General features: G+C 43.6%; 2 protein-coding genes across 14 annotated transcripts in view; one reads left to right on the forward strand and one right to left on the reverse strand.

Moving 5' to 3' along the window:
* The window catches only part of PRELID3A (PRELI domain containing 3A), a 60,664-nt gene extending 39,685 nt beyond the window's left edge, over nucleotides 1-20,979 (reverse strand). For all 13 annotated transcript variants that reach the window (XR_002344989.1, XM_021096038.1, XM_021096041.1 and 10 more), the window contains exon 1: nucleotides 20,756-20,979. The gene's annotated coding sequence lies outside the window, so the exon portion shown is untranslated. The remainder of the gene's footprint in view (nucleotides 1-20,755) is intronic.
* The window catches only part of AFG3L2 (AFG3 like matrix AAA peptidase subunit 2), a 33,688-nt gene continuing 32,683 nt past the window's right edge, over nucleotides 21,077-22,081 (forward strand). Inside the window, 1 exon segment of the mRNA XM_021096024.1 lies at nucleotides 21,077-21,345. Within this exon segment, the coding sequence (XP_020951683.1) occupies nucleotides 21,229-21,345 (117 nt within the window). The 5' untranslated portion in view covers nucleotides 21,077-21,228.

Below are 22,081 nucleotides of genomic sequence, written 5' to 3' on the forward strand. Positions count from 1 at the left end.
AACCATGTGAATATATTACCTATTCAAGTAACATAAAATTTAAGAATATTAAATTTTCCAACTATCATATAATCATACATATTAATTTTATAATCAAGAAAAATTAACTTATATATAAAAAGTTCAGGATAATATGTTTTCATCAGTACAGGAGAGCATAAAGTTACAAAACAAAGTAAAATCCATCATTCTCACTGCATACTGGTATTATTTCAATGTGCTGTGTATGTGTCCATATGGTTTACATGTATTTACAAGCATTTAAAGTATGTTTTCACATGAATGAAATCATATTTTATACACTTTGCTTTTATGGTTAACATATACTTTTATATGTTAATAACATATAGTTCCACCCCATTCATTAATCACCTTCGTAAGTATTCTATGTTATTCTGAAGTATAGGAGTTATCGTAGTACAGCAGAAATGAATCCAACTAGGAACCATGAGGTTACGGGTTAGATCCCTGGCCCCGCTCAGTGGGTTAAGGATCTGGCATTGCTGTGAGCTGTGGTGTAGGTCGCAGATGCTGCTCGGATCCTGTGTAGCTGTGACTGTGGCATAGGCTGGCAGCTACAGCTCCAAATCTACCCCTGGCTTGGGAACCTCCATAGGCTGCAGGTGCGGCCCTAAAAATAAGTGCAACAGTTTCTAACCCAGTCAGTTAGAATGCTTCCAATTTATTTGTATTTCAGATGCCACAGTGAACATTATTATTAACATACATATGTACACATGTGCCAGCATCCATGCAGAGGTCGATTTCCTAGCAGAGTAATGCTTGTTAAATATTTATTATTATTATTGTCTTTTTGCCATTTCTTGGGCCGCTCCCACAGCATATGGAGCTAGGGGTTCGAATCGGAGCTGTTCACGGATTTTGTGTTTTAATCTTGTATCCTCAGCTTTGCTGACTTTATTTGTTCTACTGACTTTCAAAGGATTATGATTTTCTATAATTAGTATCATGTCATCTGTGGATACACATAGTTTTACTTTTTCCTTTCCAATAGATGCCTAATATTTCTTTTTGACTAATTGATCTGACTAGAACTTCCAGTACAGTGTTAAATAGTAGTGGTAAATGTGGGCAGCCTTGTCTTGGTCTTGATCTTGGAAAGATTTGTTTCTCGCCACTGAAGAAGTTAGCTGTGGGTTTTTCAGAAGCGTCCTTGATTATGTTTAAGAAGTTACCTTTCCTAGTATTTCAAGTGTTTTCTCTCATGAAATGGTGCTGGATTTCATCCAATGCCTTTTCTGTATCAGTTGAGATGATCATATGGTTATTTATTTTTCTTGTCTTTTTAGGGCCACACCTATGGCAGCATATGGAGGTTCCCAGGCTAGGGGTCTAATCAGAGCTGTAGCTGCTGGCCTACACCACAGCCACAGTAACACCAGATCCAAGCCTCATCTGTGACCTACACCACAGCTCACGGCAACACTGGATCCTTAACCCACTGAGCAAGGCCAGGGACCGAACCCGCAACCTCATGGTTCCCACTTGGATTTGTTTCCACTGTACCACGATGGGAATGCCAAAGATTTTTTTTTTTGATCATATGATTTTTAAAAGATCGTTCTATTAACATGATGTATTACGCTAACTGACTTTCTTATGTTGAACTAACCTGACATTCTTTTTTTTTTTTTTTTTTTTTTCCCACTGTACAGCAAGGGGGTCAGGTCATCCTTAGATGTATACATTGCAGTTACAGTTTTTTCCCCCACCCTTTCTTCTGTTGCGACATGAGTATCTAGACATAGTTCTCAATGCTATTCAGCAGGATCTCCTTGTAAATCTATTCTAAGTTGTGTCTGATAAGCCCAAGCTCCCGATCCCTCCCACTCCCTCCCCCTCCCATCAGGCAACCACAAGTCTCATCTCCAAGTCCATGATTTTCTTTTCTGAGATGTTCATTTGTGCTGGATATTAGATTCCAGTTATAAGTGATATCATATGGTATTTGTCTTTGTCTTTCTGGCTCATTTCACTCAGTATGAGATTCTCTAGTTCCATCCATGTTGCTGCAAATGGCATTGTGTCATCCTTTTTTATGGCTGAGTAGTATTCCATTGTGTATATATACCACCTCTTCCGAATCCAATCCTCAGTCGATGGACATTTGGGTTGTTTCCATGTCCTGGCTATTGTGAATACTGCTGCAATGAACATGCGGGTGCATATGTCTCTTTTAAGTAGAGTTTTGTCCGGATAGATGCCCAAGAGTGGGATTGCAGGGTCATATGGAAGTTCTATGTATAGATTTCTAAGGTATCTCCAAACTGTTCTCCATAGTGGCTGTACCAGTTTACATTCCCACCAGCAGTGCAGGACGGTTCCCTTTTCTCCACAGCCCCTCCAGCACTTGTTATTTGTGGATTTATTAATGATGGCCATTCTGACTGGTGTGAGGTGGTATCTCATGGTAGTTTTGATTTGCATTTCTCTTATAATCAGCGATGTTGAGCATTTTTTCATGTGTTTGTTGGCCATCTGTATATCTTCTTTGGAGAAATGTCTATTCAGGTCTTTTGCCCATTTTTCCATTGATTGATTGGTTTTTTTGCTGTTGAGTTGTATAAGTTGCTTATATATTCTAGAGATTAAGCCCTTGTCGGTTGCATCATTTGAAACTATTTTCTCCCATTCTGTAAGTTGTCTTTTTGTTTTCTTTTGGGTTTCCTTTGCTGTGCAAAAGCTTTTCAGTTTGATGAGGTCCCATGGGTTTTTTTTTGCTCTAATTTCTATTGCTTTGGGAGACTGACCTGAGAAAATATTCATGATGTTGATGTCAGAGAGTGTTTTGCCTATGTTTTCTTCTAGGAGTTTGATGGTGTCCTGTCGTATATTTAAGTCTTTCAGCCATTTGGAGTTTATTTTTGTGCATGGTGTGAGGGTGTGTTCTAGTTTCATTGCTTTGCATGCAGCTGTCCAGGTTTCCCAGCAATGCTTGCTGAATAGACTTTCCTTTTCCCATTTTATGTTCTTGCCTCCCTTGTCAAAGATTAATTGACCATAGGTGTCAGGGTTTATTTCTGGATTCTCTATTCTGTTCCATTTAACCTGACATTCTGAGATAAATCCCACTTGGTCATGATGTATAGTCCTTCAAATATGATGTTGGCTTTGGTTTCTAATGTTTTGTTGAGGATTTTTCATGTATATTAATAAGGGATATTGCATTATCTCCAAATACAGTCACACTGGAGGTTGGGGTTTCAAATATGAATATTGCAGGAACACATAATAAAGTCTTTCACGTATCTTGTCAGATTTATCCCTTTTCATGTATATTTTTGATAAGTGGAATTGTTTTTAAATTTCAACTTTCAATTGTTGGTAGTATATAGGGGTACAAATGATTTTTTTCATATTGATATTATATACTGCAACCCCACTAACCTCAACTATTCCAATAGCTTTTATGGAAATTTCATCAGATTTTCTACATAGATGATTATGTCAGCCATGCATAAAGATAGTTTTATGCCTTCCTTTCCAATCTGCCTTAAAAACTGTGATACAAGTGGTAGGAGTGGACATTCTTTCTTTGCCCTGAATCTTAGGGGGAAAACATTCAGTCTTTCACTATTAAGTATCATGATAGTTCTAAGTTTTTCATCATTTTTAAAAAAATCAGTTTGGGAAAGTTTCCTTATAATCCTAGTTTGCTGAGAGGTTTTTTTTTTTTTTTTTTTTTTAGTCAGGAATAGATGTTGGATTTTATCAATGTTTTTGTTCCACACCTGTTCAGATGACACCATTTTTATGTTTTAATCTATTACTGTGATGAATTACACTGCTGATTTTTGAATCTTCATTGCTATGATAAATTCCACTTGGTCATGAAATAGAATGATCTCTCTAAAGTTGGGCTTAATGTGTTAAAATTTGGTTAGGAATTTTTGCATGTATGTTCATGAGATATATTAGTTTGTAGTTTTTTCTTTTACTAATGTCTTTAGTTTTGATAGCAGGATAATATTGGTTTCATAGTAAGAATTGAGATGTATTTCCTCACTTGAATTTTCTGTAGAACTGGTATTATTTCTTCCTTAAATGTTTGGTAGAATTTCTCAGATAAGCCATCCAAGCCAGGAGTGTTCTTTGGGGAAAGGTTTTAAACTACAGGTTCAATTTCTTTCATAGAGATAGGGTTTTTTAGATTATCTGAAAAGTGAGTTTTGGCAACTTGTATCTTATAAGGAATTTGTTAAGTTCATTTAAGTAGTCAAAGTTATTGGCCCAGAGTTGTTCATAAAATGCCATTTATCATTTAAATGTATGTAGAATGTCAAGTGATATCAACTCTCTCATACTTGATACTGGCAATTTGTGTCCTCTTTCTTTTTTCCTTATCAGTCTAGCTATTGATGTTCTCAAAGCTTTTGGTTTCATTCATTCTCATTCCCCCTTTCCCTCTCCCTCTCTTTTCATTTTTCTGTTTCATTGTTTTTTTTTTTTTTTTTAGGGCCAAACCTGCAACATATGGAAGTTTTTAGGCTAGGGTTGAATCCAAGCCACATCTGCAACCTACACCACAGCTCACAGCAATGCCAGATCCTTAACCCACTGAGCGAGGCCAGGGATCGAACCCACATCCTCAAAGATACTAGTCAGGTTCGTTACTGCTGAGCCACAATGGGAACACCAGGTTTCATTGATTTTTCACTCTAATCTTGTTCTTTCTTTCTTCTTGGATCTTATTTCCTCTTCTTTGTCTAGTTTTTTAAGGTAGAAGCTGAGGTCATTGATCTGATAATTTTTTCTTTTCTAATACAAGCACCTAGTGCGATAAAATCCATCTAACTACTGCTCTAGCTTTATCTCACAGGATTTGATGTTCTTTAATTTTCTTTCAGTATGAAATACTTTATAACTTCCCTTTTCATTTCTTATTTGACTCATGGGTTATTTAAAAGTACATTATTAAATTTCCAAGTATTTTCCTGATATTGATTTCCAACTTAATTCCACTATGTCAGAGAAAATACTTTGTATGATTTTATTCCTTTTAATTTTATTTCCCTGGATATGGCTTATCTTGATATATGTCCATATACACTGGAAAATAACGTGTATTCTGTGTTGTGGGCGGCCTTCTGCAAATGTGAAATAGGTCAAGTTGGTTGATCATACTGTTCAAGTGTTCTGTATACTGAGTTTCTTCAAACTGTTCTATCAGTTACTGAAAAAAGGATTTAAAAACTCCAAATATAATTTGAAGTTGGGGAGTTCCCATTGTGGCTCAGCAGTAATGAACCCAACTAGTATCCATGAGGACACAGGTTTGATCCCTGGCCTTGCTCAGTCGGTTAAGGATCCGGTGTTGCCGAGACCTGCTGTGTAGGTCTCAGAAGCATCTTGGATCTGGTGTTGCTGTGGCTGTGGCGTAGGCCAGCAGCTGCAGCTCCAATTCGACCCCTAGCCTGGAAACTTCCATATGCTGAGGATGCAGCCCTAAATAAAATTTTGAAGTTGCACTTTGATCAGTTTTTTCTCCATACATTTTAATATTCTTGTAGTGGATGCAAAACTGTTTAGATTGTGATGTTGTTATGTTTTCTTGATAAATTCACCTCTTTTTTTATTTTTAATTTTTGCTTTTTAAGGCCACACCTGCAGCATATGAAGTTCCCAGGCTTGGGGCCGAATCAGAGCTACAGCTGCTGGCCTACACCACAGCAACATCAGATCTGAGCCTCATCTGCGACCTATACCACAGCTCACGGAAACACCGGATCCTTAACCCACTGAGTGAGGCCAGGGATCGAACCCGCAACCTCATGGTTCCTAGTCGGATTCGTTTCCACTGCGCCACTACAGGAACTCCTCATCCTTTTTTTTTTTTCTTCTTATATAGTATTCTTTATTATTCCATTCCATGTGCTCTGTTGACTTTTTAGCTACAATTCTGTTGTGTTGTTTTAGTGGTTATTTTAGGTTTTACAATAACACCTTTAACTTTTCACAGTATAATACTGTGGCATAATAAATACCTCTCAACATATATCACAAAAACCTTACAAAACTATACGTCCATTTTTTCACTTGCTGGCTTTTCTGTTTCTGTTGTCATACTTTTTTTTTTTTTTTTTTTGGCTGCACCTGCAACATATGGAAGTTTTCAGGCCAGGGATTGAATCCAAGCCACAGCTGTGACCTATGGCACACCTGCAGCAACACCAGCGCCTTAACCCACTGTGCTGGGCCGAGGATCAAACCTGTGCCTCAGCAGTAACTGGAGCCACTTCAGGGACAATGCCAGATCCTTAAGCCACTATGCCATAGTGGGAACTCCTTGTTGTCATACATTTTACCCCTATGTAAATAAGTAACAGTAGAATATATTTTAAGGAGATTTAAATAATAAGAAAGTGTTTGCCCAATTGGTTACCCTTCCCAGTGCTCTTCCTTCTTTGGTGTAGATCTTGATTTCTGTCTGGGATCACCTTTCTTTCTGCTCAAAGGGCTTCTATGATTTCTTTCTTTTATTTTTGTCTTTTTATGGCTCTACCTATAGTATATGGAGGTTCTTAGGCTAGGGGTTGAATTGGAGCTGCAGCTGCCGGCCTGTGTCATAGCAACACTAGATCCAAGCCACATCTGAGAAATATACCACAGCTTGTGGCAGTGCCAGATCCTTAACCCACTGAATGAGGCCAGGGATCAAACCTGCATCCTCATGGGTACTAGCTGGGTTCTTAACCCACTGAGCCACAACAGGAACTCTTATCATTTCTTTTAGTAGAACTTCCTGTGATTCTTTCAGCTACTGTATGTCTGCAAAATTCTTTATTTTACCTTTGTTTCTTAAAGATGTTTTCACTAAAGAATTCTCAGTTGACAATGAAAATAATACTTTAAAGATGTCCTACTGTCTTCTGGCTTTTTTGGGTGTGGGGGGGCTGCACCTGGGCACATCTAAGTTCCTGGGCCAGGAACTGAACCTGTGCCACAGCAGTGACCCAAGCTGCCGCAGTGACTAAGCAAGGTCCCTAACCTGCTGCACCATAGGAGAATTTCCAGTTTTCTGGCTTTTATTGTTTCCCACAAGCTGTCATCCTTATCTTTGTTCCTATATGCATATGTTTTCTTTTTTTTTTTTTTTTTTTGTCTTTTTTGCCATTTCTTGGGCTGCTCCTGAGGCATATGGGAGGTTCCCAGGCTAGGGGTCTAATCGGAGCTGCAGCCGCCAGCCTACACCAGAGCCACAACAACGCAGGATCCGAGCCGCGTCTGCAACCTACACCACAGCTCACGGCAACGCCAGATCATTAACCCACTGAGCAAGGGCAGGGATCGAACCTGCAACCTCATGGTTCCTAGTCAGATTCGTTAACCACTGCGCCACGACGGGAACTCCCCTATATGTTTTCTTTCTCTGGCTGCTTTTAAGATTTTTAGGACCCGGGATGAAGGTGGTAAAGGAATACAATGTGGAGCTCACCTTCTCCCTACAAACACATCAAAAAGAAAAAAATCTACACTTAGAATGATTCTTACAGAACATCTACTGAATGCTGGCAGAAGACCTCAGACCACCAAAAAGGGCACATAACTGGGTGGAACAAAAGGGAAAGAGAGAGAGAGGGAGGGATGAGAACAAAAGGAATCAGGATGGGACCAGCACTCCTGAGAGGGAACTATGACAGAGGAAAGGATCCCACACCCTGGGAGGCCCCCTGACTGGTGGGGAGATCAGCTAGGCAAAGGGGGAGCCTCAAAGAAAAGCACAGCAGCCTGTCTAAGGAGGGCAAAGCAGAAACAGAGCCTCACAGACAACTGGTACCACCACCTGGCATACCCCAACCTGACACTCAGTGGGGGCTGGGCGCTGAGGTTCAGGCTTTGGAGGGTCGGCTGTGTAAGACAGCATGCGGTGGCTAGGGAGCAGTGTGCAGAGGAGACCCGGGCCACCAGGAAAGCAAAGTGCCATTGTTGGGGAGTGTGGAGCAGGGGAACAGCCATAGCAACTTCTTTCTCTGTGCATGCGGGCTCTCAGGTGGTAGGTGCTACAGAGGGGAAGGTGGAAACTGCCACAGCTACCTCAGACTCCAGAGGCGGGCATGGCCCACCACCACTCAGGGTCCCTTGACCAAGCATCGTGTGCCACCCCAGTCACCCCAGGAGTCATTCCGGGGAGGGCCCTGCAAGTGAGCACTGCCCATCGGCCCCCACCTCCCCGGGAACAGACACCCTGCCGTTGCCATGGCCAAAGGGCCCTAGGTGACCCCCACCTCCCTGAGGGTCACTGCCAAGGCCAAGGGCCCTACAACCAGGTACCATCCATTGCCTCCATCTCCTTCGAATCACATGTAGGCCATGCACCTGCAGCCCCTCATCAAGGGAATGATGGCCTGCATACACTGAAGAAAGAGACAGCAAGCACCCAAACCAAAAGCAGCCCTTATGCCAAAAAGAGAGTAAACCCACATAAACTACCCATGGATGCTCCCACATATAAAGAGCCATCCAAGACAGCAGTAGATAACTGTTTCCCCTAAACTCCCAGAGTAAGAAAAATATAAACAAAATGAAGAACCATTCCCAGTTTAAAAACCAAAAAACAGGAGAATCCTCCTGAAGGAGAAAACAGGCAAACAGATCTCTGCAGTCTAAGAGTCCCTGAGTTCAAAAAGAAGGCAATGAAAATACTGAAGGAATTAAGAATGGCTATTAACATTAATGCATATTACTTTAAAAAGGAACTAGACACTATAAGGAGGAGCCAAGAAAAGTTAGAAAACCCATTTGCTGAGACGAAAGCTGAGCTAAAGGCACTGAACAGCAGAATGAATAATGCAGAGGAAATGACTTTGAAGATATAATAATAGAAATCACCCCCATCAGGACAGCAGACAGAAAGCCAAATGAAAGAAAAAAAAAAAAAGAAAAGCAATGAAAGAGATCTATAGGATAATATAAAGCATGCCAATCTATGCCTTTATCCCAGAAAGAGGGGGAAAAGAGAGAAAAGGGATTGAAAATGTATTTGAAGAAATTATGGCTGAAAATTTTCCAAATCTGACAAAGGAAATAGATACAAGAATCAAAGAGAGAGTCCCAAACAAGACGAACCCAAGCAGACCTACATCAAGACATAATAAAAATGGCAAAAGTAAAAGATAAGGAGAGGATTCTAAAGACAGCAAGAGAAAAACAAGGAATTAATTACAAGGGAACCCCCATAAGGTTATCAACTGATTTCTCTATTAAAAAACACTACAGGCCAGAAGAGAGTGGTAAGATATATTCAAAGTTCTAAAAGAGAAAAATTTGCAAGCTAGAATACTCTACACATCAAGATTATGATTTAAGATAGAAGGAGAAATAAAGAATTTCACCAACAAACAAAAGCTAAAAGAATACAGCAATACTAAACCCATTCTAAAAGAAATACTGAAAGGTCTCCTCTAAATAGGAAAGAAGAAGGAAGATATGGGGGAGGAAATCAAAACTGGAAAGTAACCACTTAAGCCAGTATATAAATCTAAAAGGAAAAAAAAACAAACACCTATTTGTAAAAGCAACAATAAACACAAAGAATAACAAAAGGATAAACACAAAGATGTAAAAAAGATGTCAAAATTATAAATTGTGGGGAAACAAAGAAATTCTGACTTTTTTTTTTTCAGTATGTGTGTGAGCCTATAGGACTTATCAGGCTGAAACATGCAGATATAGGAAGGGGATAACTACTTGAAAAACAGGGCAACCACAAATCAAAACCAAACAATACATTCATAAAAACTAAAAAGAAGAGTACACAAGCATAAAAGTAAACCATCCAACCAAAAAAACAGAAAAGGAACAAAGGAGAAACATAGAACTAACTGGAAAACAAGGTTTAAAATGGCAATAAATATGTATTTATTAATAATTACCTTAAACATCAATGGTCTGAATGCTCCAATCAAGAGACATAGAGTGACAGACTGGATTAAAAAAACAAAAAGCCTACAACATGCTGCCTACAAGAGACTCACCTTAGGGAAATAGACACCTATAAATTGAAAGTGAGGGGATGGAAAAAGACAGTTCATGAGAATGGAAATGACAGGAAAGTGGGAGTTGCCATACTCATAGCAGACAAAATACACTTCAAAATGAAGGCCATAAAGACAAAGAAGGGAGTTCCCACTGTGGCTCAGCAAAAATGAACCCCACTAGTATCCATGAGAACACAGGTTCGATCCCTGGCCTCACTCATTGGGTTAGGGATCCAGCATTGCTGCAAGCTGTGGTATCTGTCACAGATGCAGCTTGGATCTGGTATTGCTGTGGCTGTGGCATAGGCTGGTAGCTGTAGCTCCAATTTGACCCCTATCCTGGGAACATCCATATACCACACACGTGGCGAAGGAAGGAAGGAAGGGAGACAAAGAAGGACACTGTTTAATGATAAGAGGATCAATTCAAGGAGAGGATATTACACTTGCTAATACAGGATCGCCCAAATACATACAACAAATACTAACAGACATAAAAGGAGAAATTGATGGGAATACAATAAGAGTAAGAGATTTTAACACCCCACTCACATCAATGGACAGATCCTCTAGATAGAAAATCAGTAAGGTAACAGTGATCCTAAATGACACAATAGAAAAGTCAGACTTAATATTTTTAGGACATTACATTTAAAAAAATCATAATATACATTCTTTTCAAATGCATGTGGAACACTCTCAAAGACTGACCAATACTAAAGCACAAAACTAACCTCAACAAATTTAAGAATATAGAAATTATTCCAAGCATCTCTCTGACCACAATGGCATGAAATTAGAAATTAACCACAGGAAAAGAAATGAGAAAAAACTGACTACATGGAAACTAAACAACATGCTACTAAAAAACCAATGGGTCAATGAGGAATCAAAAGAGAAATTAAAAAATACCTCAAGACAAATGATAATGAAAACACAACCATTAAAAATCTATGGGGAGTTCCCATGGCTCAGTGGAAACGAATCTGACTAGCATCCATGAGGATTCAGGTTAGATCCCTGGCCTTGCTCAGTGAGCTGTGGTGTAGCTCACAGATGCAGCTTGGATCTGGCATTGGCCAGCAGCTACAGCTCCAATTCGACCCCTAGCCTGGGAGCCTCCATATGCTGCAAGTGTGGCCCTAAAAAGACCAAAACAAAAACAAAAACAAAAAAAACTATGTGATGCCACAAAAGCAGTTCTAAGAGGGAAGTTTATAGAAATATAGGTCTTCCTCAAAAAACAAAAAAAAATCTCAAATCAACAGCTTAACCTACCACCTAAAAAAATTAGAAAAAGGATGAAAAAACAAAACCTAAAGGCAGCAGAAGGAAATCATAAAGATCAGAAAGAAAATAAATAAAATAGAGATTTAAAAAACAATAGGAAAAAAAATCAGTAAAACCAAGAGCTGGTTCTTTGAAAGGGTAAACAAAATTGACAAGCCTTTGGCTAGGCTCACCAAGAAGAAAAGAGAACCCAAATAAAGAAAGAAAAAAATGGAAAAGGAGAAATCTCAACAAATACTGCATTAATACAAAAAAACTCAGGGGGAAAAAATGTAATTGTAATGTATACATGTAAGGATAACCTGACCCCCTTGCTGTACAGTGGGAAAATAAAAAAAAAATATTAAAAAAAAACAAAACAAAAAAACTCAAAGAGAATACTACAAACAATTATATGCCAGCAAATTTGACAATCAGAAGAAATGGACAACTTTCTAGAAACATACATCTCACCAAAACTGTATTCGAGAAGAAACAGATCATTTGAACAGACCAATCACTAGAAATGAAATTAAATATGTAATTTAAAAAACTTCCTATAAACAAAAGTCCAAGACCAAACATAAAAAGAACTTATACCCATCCTTCTTAAACTCTTCCAAAAGATCAAAAAAGGAACATTTCCAAAGATATTCTATGAAGCCACCATCACCCTAATACCAAAACCAAAGATACCACCAAAAAAGAAAACTATAGGTCAATTACTTTTAATGAATTTTGTTGAGAATTTGAAAAAATTCTCAACAAAATTTTAGCAAACTGAATTCAACAACACATAAAAAATATTACACCCAACAAGGGCTTAATCTCCAAAATATACAAACAACTCATTCAACTCAACAACAAAAAGCCAAACTCATACAACACAGCAACAAAAAAACAAAACCAGCTGAAAAATAGGCAGAAGACTTAAATAGACATTTTGCCAAAGAAGACATACAGATGGGCAGTAGGCAACATGAAAAGATGGTCAGCATTGTTAATTATTAGAGAATGCAAATGCAAATCAAATGCCACTCTCTTAAACTATTGGTGGGAATGTAAACTGATACAACCATTATGGAAAACAGTATGGAGGTTACCTCAGAAAACTAAAAATAGAATTACCGTATGCTCTAGCAACCCCAATTCTGCGCATATTACTGGGACAAAACTATGATTCAAAAAGATACATGAGCGCCTATATTCACAGGAGCACTATTCACAATAGCCAAGACATGGAAACAACCTAAATGTCTATCAACAGATGAATGCATTAAGAAGATGTGGTACCTGTATGCAGTGGAATATTACTCAGCCATAAAAAGAGCCATTTGCAGCAACATGGATGCAACTAGAGATTATCATTCTAAGTGAATTAATCCAGAAAGAGAAGGACAAATACTATATGATATCACTTATATCTAGAATCTAAAATATGGCACAAATGAACCTATTTATGAAACAGAAATAGGCTTACAGACAGAGAACAGACTTGTCATTGCCAAGGGGGGAGGGTAAGGGATGGACTGGGAGTTATGGGTTAGTAGATGCCAACCATTACATTTAGAATGGATAAACAACAAGGTCCTGGAGTTCCCGTCGTGGCGCAGTGGTTAACAAATCCGACTAGGAACCATGAGGTTGCGGGTTCGATCCCTGCCCTTGCTCAGTGGGTCAAGGTTCCAGCGTTGCCGTGAGCTGTGGTGTAGGTCGCAGACGAGGCTTGCATCCTGCGTTGCTGTGGTTCTGGCGTAGGCTGGCAGCTACAGCTCCGATTCGACCCCTAGCCCGGGAACCTCCATGTGCTGCAGGAGCGGCCCAAGAAATGGCAAAAAAAACAAACAAAACAAACAAACAAACAAACAAAAAAAACCCAACAAGGTCCTACTGTATAACACAGGGAACTATATCCAATCTCCTAGGATAAACCATGATGGAAAGTAATATACAAAAAAAAGAATGTATATACATATATATGTATGACTGAGTCACTTTGCTTACAGCACAAATTGGCACAACAATGTAAATCAACTGAACTTTAATAAAAAATCTAAAAAAAAAAGGGACCTTCAGTAAGCCGTCGTGGCAGGACCTAACCCACCTCCTTGTCACCCCAAAGGTACTCCCAGAAGATCCCTGCCGGGTAAAGAAGTCCCGAAAAATGGAGCAATAAATGCCCAGGAAACAGATCCCGGCTTCATCCAAGATGCCATACCCACTCTGTGAGAAGATGGGCCACTGGAGAAGGGAATGCTCCCAGCTCCATCATGGCAGTGGTTGATTGATGGGATCTGGGACCTCCCAAGCTCCTGAAAAGACAGGAGGAACTAGGGGCGAGTGCTGACATGTCAGGTACGTTTGTCAAGTTTATAGTGGACACTTGCTCTGTCCTGACATCTCACACTGGGCCTCTTGTCCCTGAAACCTGCTATATTGTTGGGATAGAAGGAAAGCCAAAGCTTCTTTTTTCCACCCAACTTGCACTTGGGGAAAGACTCATAACTCCCAAGTTTCTGAGGCTGAATGCCCTAGCCCATTATTGGGAAGAGACTTTCTCTCAGCCTTGGTGGGCAACTCTGACTCTCCCTGAAAACCAAAACCAAGGCCTATTTTGGGCTGGATTATGCATTATACAAGACATGGACAGTTCAGACCAAAATATTCCTCCAAAATTAAAAACTCATAGATTCACAGGTCTGGGATCAGGGAATCTCAGGATGGGCAAAGTTTGCTATTCCTATGAAAAACACCATAAAGGAGGCTAATAACTTCCCTTTCATGCAATAATACCCTATAATACCAGAGGCTCAATGAGGCCTCCAAACCCAGATCTCAAAATTCATCAAGGAGGTTCCCACTGTGGTGCAGCAGAAACGAATCAGACTAGTATCCATGAGGATGTGGGTTCAGTGCCTGGCCTCACTCAGTGGGTTAGCAATCTGGCATGGCTGTGAGCTGTGGTACAGGTTGCAGATGCAGTTCGGATCTGGCATTGCTGTAGTGTAGGCAGCTGCAGCTCTGATTCGATCCCTAGCCTGGGAATTTCCATATGCCACAAGTGAGGCCCTAAAAAGAAAAAAAAAAAAATCATCAAATATTGGCTTTTAGTACCACACCAATCTCCTTGTAATTCCCCAACCCTACCTGTCTTCAAACCAAATGGAGAATGCAGAATGGTCCAAGATCTTCAAAACATTAATGAAGCTGTGATTCCTCTTCATCTCATTGTTCCCAATCCATACACAATACTTACTCAGGTCCCTGAGGATACAGCCTGGTTTAATAGTCCTTGACCCTAAACATGCCCTCTTCACCTCGATTCTCAATATCTGTTTGCTTTTGAAGAGACTGAACCAGACACCAGTATAACCCCAAAATACACCAGGGCTGTCCTTCCTTAGGGCTTCTGGGACAGCCTGCACCTGTTTGGCAATGCCCTAGCAAAGGAACTTAGAGAACTAAAATTAGAGACAGGGATATTACAATATGTAAATGACTTGCTTATCTGCAACTTCTCAAAGGAAGCTTAAGACCAAAACACTGTACAGGCCCTCAATTTCTTAGGCTCCACAGAAAGTCCAAATTTCCTCCCAGAGAGTGATCTACCTTGGACATATTCTAAGCCCAGGAAAGCATGCCCTTATGACCCACTAAAGAGGCAATCCTTCACTTACAACTACCGCATACGAAGAACCAGCTCAGAACCTTCTTAGGAAAGGCCAGATTTTGTAGGATCTGGATCACTGGGTTTGGTTTCATGGCAAAACTATTATACAAGGCCTCAAAGGGAATGGACACAGAATCTCTAGAGGGGACAGGCAATTTACGAAGGGCATTTGACCAAATTAAGAATACCCTCGTTAGTGCCCCAGCCCTAGGGATCCCAGATCTAAATAAGCCCTTAACTCTGTTTACCTCAGAAAAACTAGGAAGAGCTGTGGGAATACTCACCCAAAAGGTAGGACCAATCCTCTGGCCAGTAGCATCTCTTTCCCTGCAGTTGGACCCAGTGGCCTCAGAATGGCCAGGCTGCCTGAGAGCCACAGCAGCCGCAGCCCTACTGGTTCAAGAAACCACAACACTCATCATGAGTCAACTGCTAGAGGTACTGATCCCACAGCAGGTGCAGAAGTATTAGAAATTAAGGGACAGAAAAGGCTGACTAGAGGCCACCTTAGAAAATATCAGGCCCTACTTCTTGACTCTCCCAAAGTGACCTGTAGGTATTTCAGACCCTAAATCCAGACATCCTTATGCCAACAGAAAGCCCAGAGAAATCTCATTCTTGCAATGAGACCATTGAACAGGTGTACTCTAGCAGACCTGACCTTAGGGACCAGCCCCTTGGGAACTCTGATGCTGTCTGGTTCACTGATGGAAGTAGCTACATACAAGTCAGCGCCAGGAAGGCAGGATGCCATAGTAGATCTACATAAGATCACAGAAGCTGGTGCCATGCCACCTCAAACCTTGGCACAAAAAGCCAAGCTGACAGCCCTAGCTCAAGCTTCAAGGCTAGGAAAAGACAAGAGGATCGATATCTATAAAAAATTTCTTTGTCCTTTTAGGGCTGCACCCAGTGGCATATAGGAGTTCCCAGGCTAGGGGTCGAATTGGAGCTGCAGCTGCCAGCCTACACCACAGCCACAGCAACACAGGATCTGAGCCATGTCTCAACCTACACCATAGCTCAAGGCAACGCCGGATCCTTAAACCACTGAGCAAGACCAGGGATGGAACCCACATCCTCATGGATACTAGTTGGGTATGTTACTGCTGAGCAACAATGGGAACTCCTATACAAATTTAAAGTATGCATTTTTGGTGTTACATGCACATGCTGACATTTGGAAGCACAGGGGACTCCTGACTGCATGGGGCTCCTCAATCCAGCACTGCCTGGAGATTTTTAGAACTCCTAGAGGCTGCACAAGACCCTAAGGAGGTGGCAGTTATCCACTGCAAAGGACATGAGAAAGGCAACTCAAATATAATAAAAGAAAACAACTTGGCCAACAAGACAGTAAGGGTATAGCTCTTAAAACCCCTTCAACTCAAGCCACCTTACTCTCTCATATATGAACCCTCAGCCATCTTTTGCCATCCCAGGACATAATCAAGGAGCTAGAGTGGGTTAGAAGTAGGGGGTACCAAAAGGGCCCTGATGGCTGGTGGATTAAGGAACAAACAATAATGCTGCCCAGAGCATTACAATGGAAAACTTTAAAATCACCCCATGATTCTCTCATCTGGGGAGGGATGCTTGGATTAGCCTGGGGGAAAAAGTCGTCTTTGGCATAGGCCTTTCTCAGACTATCCTAGAGGTTACAACCGTCTGCAATATATGTTACTATAATAAAAGTCGTCTTTGGCATAGGCCTTTCTCAGACTATCCTAGAGGTTACAACAGTCTGCAATATACGTTACTTAGGTGGGGAACTAAGGCCTCCACATCTCCCCCAGCCAGTCCAAAGAACAGGAATCTACCTAGGGGAGCAGTGGCAAATAGGCTTTACCTAGATGCTGTCTGCTCAAGGATATAAATACCTCACAGTCTTTCTTGACACTTTACTGGATGAGCAGAAACCTTTCCAACAAGAACAAGAGAGAGGAGTTCCCGTCGTGGCGCAGTGGTTAACGAATCGGACTAGGAACCATGAGGTTGCGGGTTCGGTCCCTTCCCTTACTCAGTGGGTTGACGATCCGGTGTTGCCATGAGCTGTGGTGTAGGTTGCAGACGCGGCTCGGATCCCGCGTTGCTGTGGCTCTGGCGTAGGCCGGTGGCTACAGCTCCGATTAGACCCCTAGCCTGGGAACCTCCATGTGCCGTGGGATCGGCCCAAGAAATAGCAACAACAACAACAACAACAAAAAGACAAAAGACAAAAAAAAAAAAAAAAAAAAAAAAAGAACAAGAGAGAGCTCAGGAGGTAATAATAAAGGCATTATGAAAAGAAATAATTACTCAGTTCAGACTTCTATGGTCTTTACAAAGTGAAAAGGTCCCTCTTTTGCAGCTAGGGTTACGACAAATCTATACGGCCCTAGGCATTTGCTCCCACCCCCACATTGCCTGGAGGCCTCAGTCATCAGGAAAGGTAGAAAGGGCCAAGCTTTTTTTTTTTTTTTTTTTTTTTTTTTAATCTTTTTAGAGCCACACCTGAGGCATACGGAAGTTCCTAAGATAGGGGTCAAATTGAAGCTGTAGCTGCTGGCCGACACCAGAGCCATAGCAACACAGTATCTGAGCTGCATCTGCAACCTACACCACAGTTCACAACGTGATGAATGAGGCCAGGGATCGAAATTTGCATCCTCATGGATACTAGTCAGATTTGTTTCTGCTGAGCCACGACAGGAACTCTGAAAGGGCCAAACTTTAAAAACAATCCTGACACAGCTTTTTACCCCTAGCATTTCTGAGAATCAAAGTGGCACCTAAAACAGGGCTAAGACTCAGCCTCTTTGAAATGACTGTAGGTAGGGTAGGCCCTGTTTGTCCTTGGACGTTTTGGTGGATACTGAAACTAGTAAGCTTATTAAGTACCTAATTAATCTGGGACAAGTCCAAAAAAGCAATTTCAGAGTACAGAAATCAGGTTTTGCTGGCCCCTAGCCAGAAAACTGACCCCTTTCAGGTTTAGCTGGGAGATTTTTTCTTCCTAAAAACACGGAGAGAATGGTCCCCTCTGATCAATTACTGCCCAAGTGGGAAGGAGTTAACCAGGTCCTTCTCAGCCCCCTACTGCAGTTAAATTACAAGGGATCAACAGGTGAGTCCACCTGTCCTGCATCAAGCCTGTTCCTCTTGAGTTTACACAGGACCCTGGCTATGAACAGGAAGACACCTCCAGATAGACCTGAGACTCCTATTTAAAAATCAACAAGACCAAAGTTAAATATATACACACATCATTAGCAGAAGTAATGTGTGTTGGACTGGCCATTTTTGCTATTATTCTCTTACATTTCACCAGTTTGGTCAACCTCCCCCTGCCAGGAAAGAAATTCCTTTGTCCACGCTGGGTTTAAAGAGGACCGTTCACTCCTAGTTCACTGCCACCACCATGGAGTCATTATTCTCACGACATCTCTCCCTTTCCCTTGGGTGTTCGCACAAGGGGGATGGAATGGCAACTCCATAGGGAAAATAAAACTTACTAACTGCTGGGTCTGCTCACCACACCCCATGGAGCCCCAAGGTGCCCCATCTTCTACCCAGCCTTGGCCAACACCCTTAACCAGTAGCACTGGTCTTGGGAACCACCCATAGAAGGGCTTCTCTTCAAGGTCAATTGGACCAACTTTAACCTGTCCTCAGTCATACATGTTAACACGACTGGGAAAGCACCCTGCCTTTTTTTTTTTAAACCCATGGGGACCATATACTCAAACTTTTAAGACTGTACAATCCTATAGCCATCTTCAGGGACAAGACACAACCCATATGTTAAAGGTCTATTCGAAGATACCCCTATTAAATACAACTGGGGGACACCTAAAGGGAACTTAATAGAGCTAGATGGGACCTAGAATTTCACCCATTGGTTATGTCTGGCATTCTTGGCATCCTAGGAGTCCACGACTTACCCCTGTCTTGGAAACTGAAAAGGGGGCATTCCACCTCCTCCACAAAATATGCTGTGACTGCCTCTTCCCTCAAATAAGACCCAGCTGCCCAAGGAAGGGATCCAAGCAAGGCCACTTAGCCCCAGCTATACCTACTCAGCAGACCCCAACCTCACCTGGCAGAGCCAGCTTCTTCAGGCAAACAGATCCCAGGTGCGGCCTTGTGCTCTGAGGGGATATCTCATTATCTGCAGCCACCCGAAAAAACGGCTGCAGGGTGCCAACTATGTGAGTTCCCTCTGAGCCACGGGCTACCAATGCATACATAAAAGATTAACCATAGACTCCTGTACCCTTGTCTTTTTAGCTCCTGTGAGAATATCCGTATATAATATTTCCATTTCTCATCCCTGGCTCAGGCATGCAGTTGGCCTCGTCCTGGCAGGAATTGGAGTTGCCACTGGCTTGGTGGCTCCATGAGGAGGCTTTGCCTGCCAGGAGGTGATGCTTTGTGACTTGTCAGATACTCTGTCTACTCCAGCCAGAACCATAGGGAATGCACTTTCCACCTTCCTCAACTCCCTAACAAGTGTGGTGATGGATAATGGTCTGACCTTGGGCTACCTCCTAGCTGAGCAGGGAGCGGTACTGCCATAATTAAGAAAACATGTTGCACCTGTATTAACACCACTGGCCAGGTGGAAGAAGACATACAAAAGATACATGAACAGGCTTAATGGCTTCACGGTTTTTTGCGAAAGGTAACCCCAGCGTTGACTCCACACTGACCAAGTCAGAGAAGTATTACCAAACATAATCTGGTTTCTACCTCTACTTGGACCTCTGACACAATAATACTTGTACTGATTTTTGCTCTCTGCCTTTTAAACCTGCTTTTTAAGCTTGTTTCTTCTAGATTACAACAGTTTCACCTGTAGATAATGGTAGGCCAGGGATTTCAACCCGTCCCGCCATGAAGATGGGCATTATCAACATCCACTGGACAGGGCTGCAACCTCCTAATATTCACTACTCTCCATCTCTGCCACTGTCAGTGACCCCAAGACCCTGATCTCTGACAGATGGCAAGATGGTCTGGACCCCACACGCAGTTGTCCACACATAGGGACAAAGCCCCTGCTCCATCTTAAAGCCGCTACAGAAAACAGACCACGGACTCTTTGATTTTTTAAAAAATTTAAGGGTCCAGACTCCTTGGGGAAGGGGGAAATGTTAAAGCAGGCAGTTAGCCAGAAATGAGGAGAGAAGGGAGGCATGAGCATGTGAGGAAACCTACATCCTGCTCCCAAAGGGTCCCAGAGACAAAGAAAGGCGGGAAGTAGAGAAGTAACATTTGCTCGCTATGCCCTCATTACAACAGAATTAACCAGAACAGTGCCCACCAAGCACCCGACGCCCAGGCAGAGCGGAGAAACCAAAAGGCGAATGCCTGCTGTGGAGCAGCTCATTAAGAATTCCGAAGTTGCGGCAGGTGTGAGGGTTCGTTCCCGGGACAGGCAACTTCCATAGCCACAGGAAAAAAGGAAAAAGAAAAAAAGACCAAAAATGGAGCAAAACTCCCCCGCCCCAGGGAGGCGCATAAGGGAAGCAAGATCCAGAGACGTTCCCGCGCCATCCCCGCGCCCTCAGAACCCGCCTGGCCGGCGCTCTCCCGCTGTGCCCCGGAGGTGATGAGGACCCGGCCTCTGGCCAGGCGGGTCATCCCGCCGCCGCCCAGACGCGTCCCCCAGTCTGCTCTAGCCCTCCGCCCCTGCCCTCGGCAGGCGCACCTGTCCTGTCCAGGAAGGGTCATCGTCCAGAAACGGACCGCACAGCTGACAGAGCCGACCGCGGTGCTGCTGCGGAGAAGGCGCCACTGAACACACCCTCAAGAACACACTCCATGAGGGTCTTACCTAGAGAGAGACGCCCAAAGGGTCCAGGACGCCTCACCTGAAGGAAGGGGCCACCTGTGGGGGCCTCAGCAGCCTCTGCGAGCCTCGGGGCTCCAGCGCGCGCGGCGTTACTGCAAGTGTCCCACCTGCCCCAGGCTCCGCCCTTAGGCCCCGCCTCCAGCTCCGCCCGCTGCGCTGCACGGGCCCTCCGCCCTTTTTCCTTTAGGCCCCGCCTCCTTCCCCGCCCACCACCGTCTGAGCACCTCCTTTAGACCCCGCCTCCGGCCTGTCCCGGACGCTGCGGGGGTGGAGCCACGGCCCTGGGCCCTAGAGCACGCCGCGGTACGGCTGACGTCAGCGCGCCGGGGCCCGAAAGGACGTCAGGAGAGTGTGGGGTCGCGGGCGAACCCTCCCGTGGCCTCCGTTCGGATCCTGACGGGCCATCGAGGCTGCTTTCCAGTCCGCGCCTGGGCCCGAGAGGCGCGCCGGCGGCCATGGCGCACCGCTGCCTGCTGCTGTGGGGCCGCGGTGCTTGCCGGCCCCGCGGGCTGCCCCCGCCGCTCGTGCCTGGCGGCCGCGCGGGACCCACCGAACGGCTCTGCCTGCAGACGGTGAGTTCCGCGCCCCCGGTCCGCTTCCGGCCCGCAACCCGCTTCCGGCCCGGCGCCGGGCGTCAAGGTCACCGGGCCCGGGTGGAGAAGGGCCTCGGAGCGGCGGGTCCGCTCTGGGCCCGGGAGGCCGGTGAAACAGAGCGTGTGGGAGCCGGTCCCGCCGGAGCCCTGCGCCCCGGGGGGTGTGTCCGTCACTGCAGCCTGCGGTTGGCGCCCGGAGGACCCCAATGCCTAGTAATGGGTCATTAACGGTGTCCCCTCTGTCACCGCGAGGCCCTAGCCTCCGTGCAGGGCTGTCCGGCGGTGCAGCCCACGTCGGCTGTGCCCGTGGCGAATCTCGCCTCGCGCAGGCTGACCCCGACCGCATACGGAGGCGCGGGGGCTGGTGGGCAGGACCCTAGCCGGGGGCTTACTCTCCATTTGCCCTTGAGGAAGTGTTTGCAGCCTCTCCACTTTTAAAAAGGCGGTGATAGCACCTGCATTCCTGACGTTTCCTCCTCGGAGCCTCCTTATCCCCTCTTTCCTACTCTGAGTTGCCATGCTCTAGGCCTTTTCCCGTTTATTGCATTGCGTCCATTTCTTTGCCTTTCCTTGCTCTAATCCCTCCTAGTGACTATTGACATGCAGTAAGCAGGTAGGGATCTGCCTTGTGAGTTTGAAATTTTTATGGAGGAATCTTACCTAAAAGTCCTTTCTTTCGAATGGCACCTAGTGTCGGTGAATCGGTGCTGAGGTG

The sequence above is a fragment of the Sus scrofa genome, chromosome 6, assembly GCF_000003025.6.
Source record: "Sus scrofa isolate TJ Tabasco breed Duroc chromosome 6, Sscrofa11.1, whole genome shotgun sequence".
Taxonomy (NCBI): Eukaryota; Metazoa; Chordata; class Mammalia; order Artiodactyla; family Suidae; genus Sus; species Sus scrofa.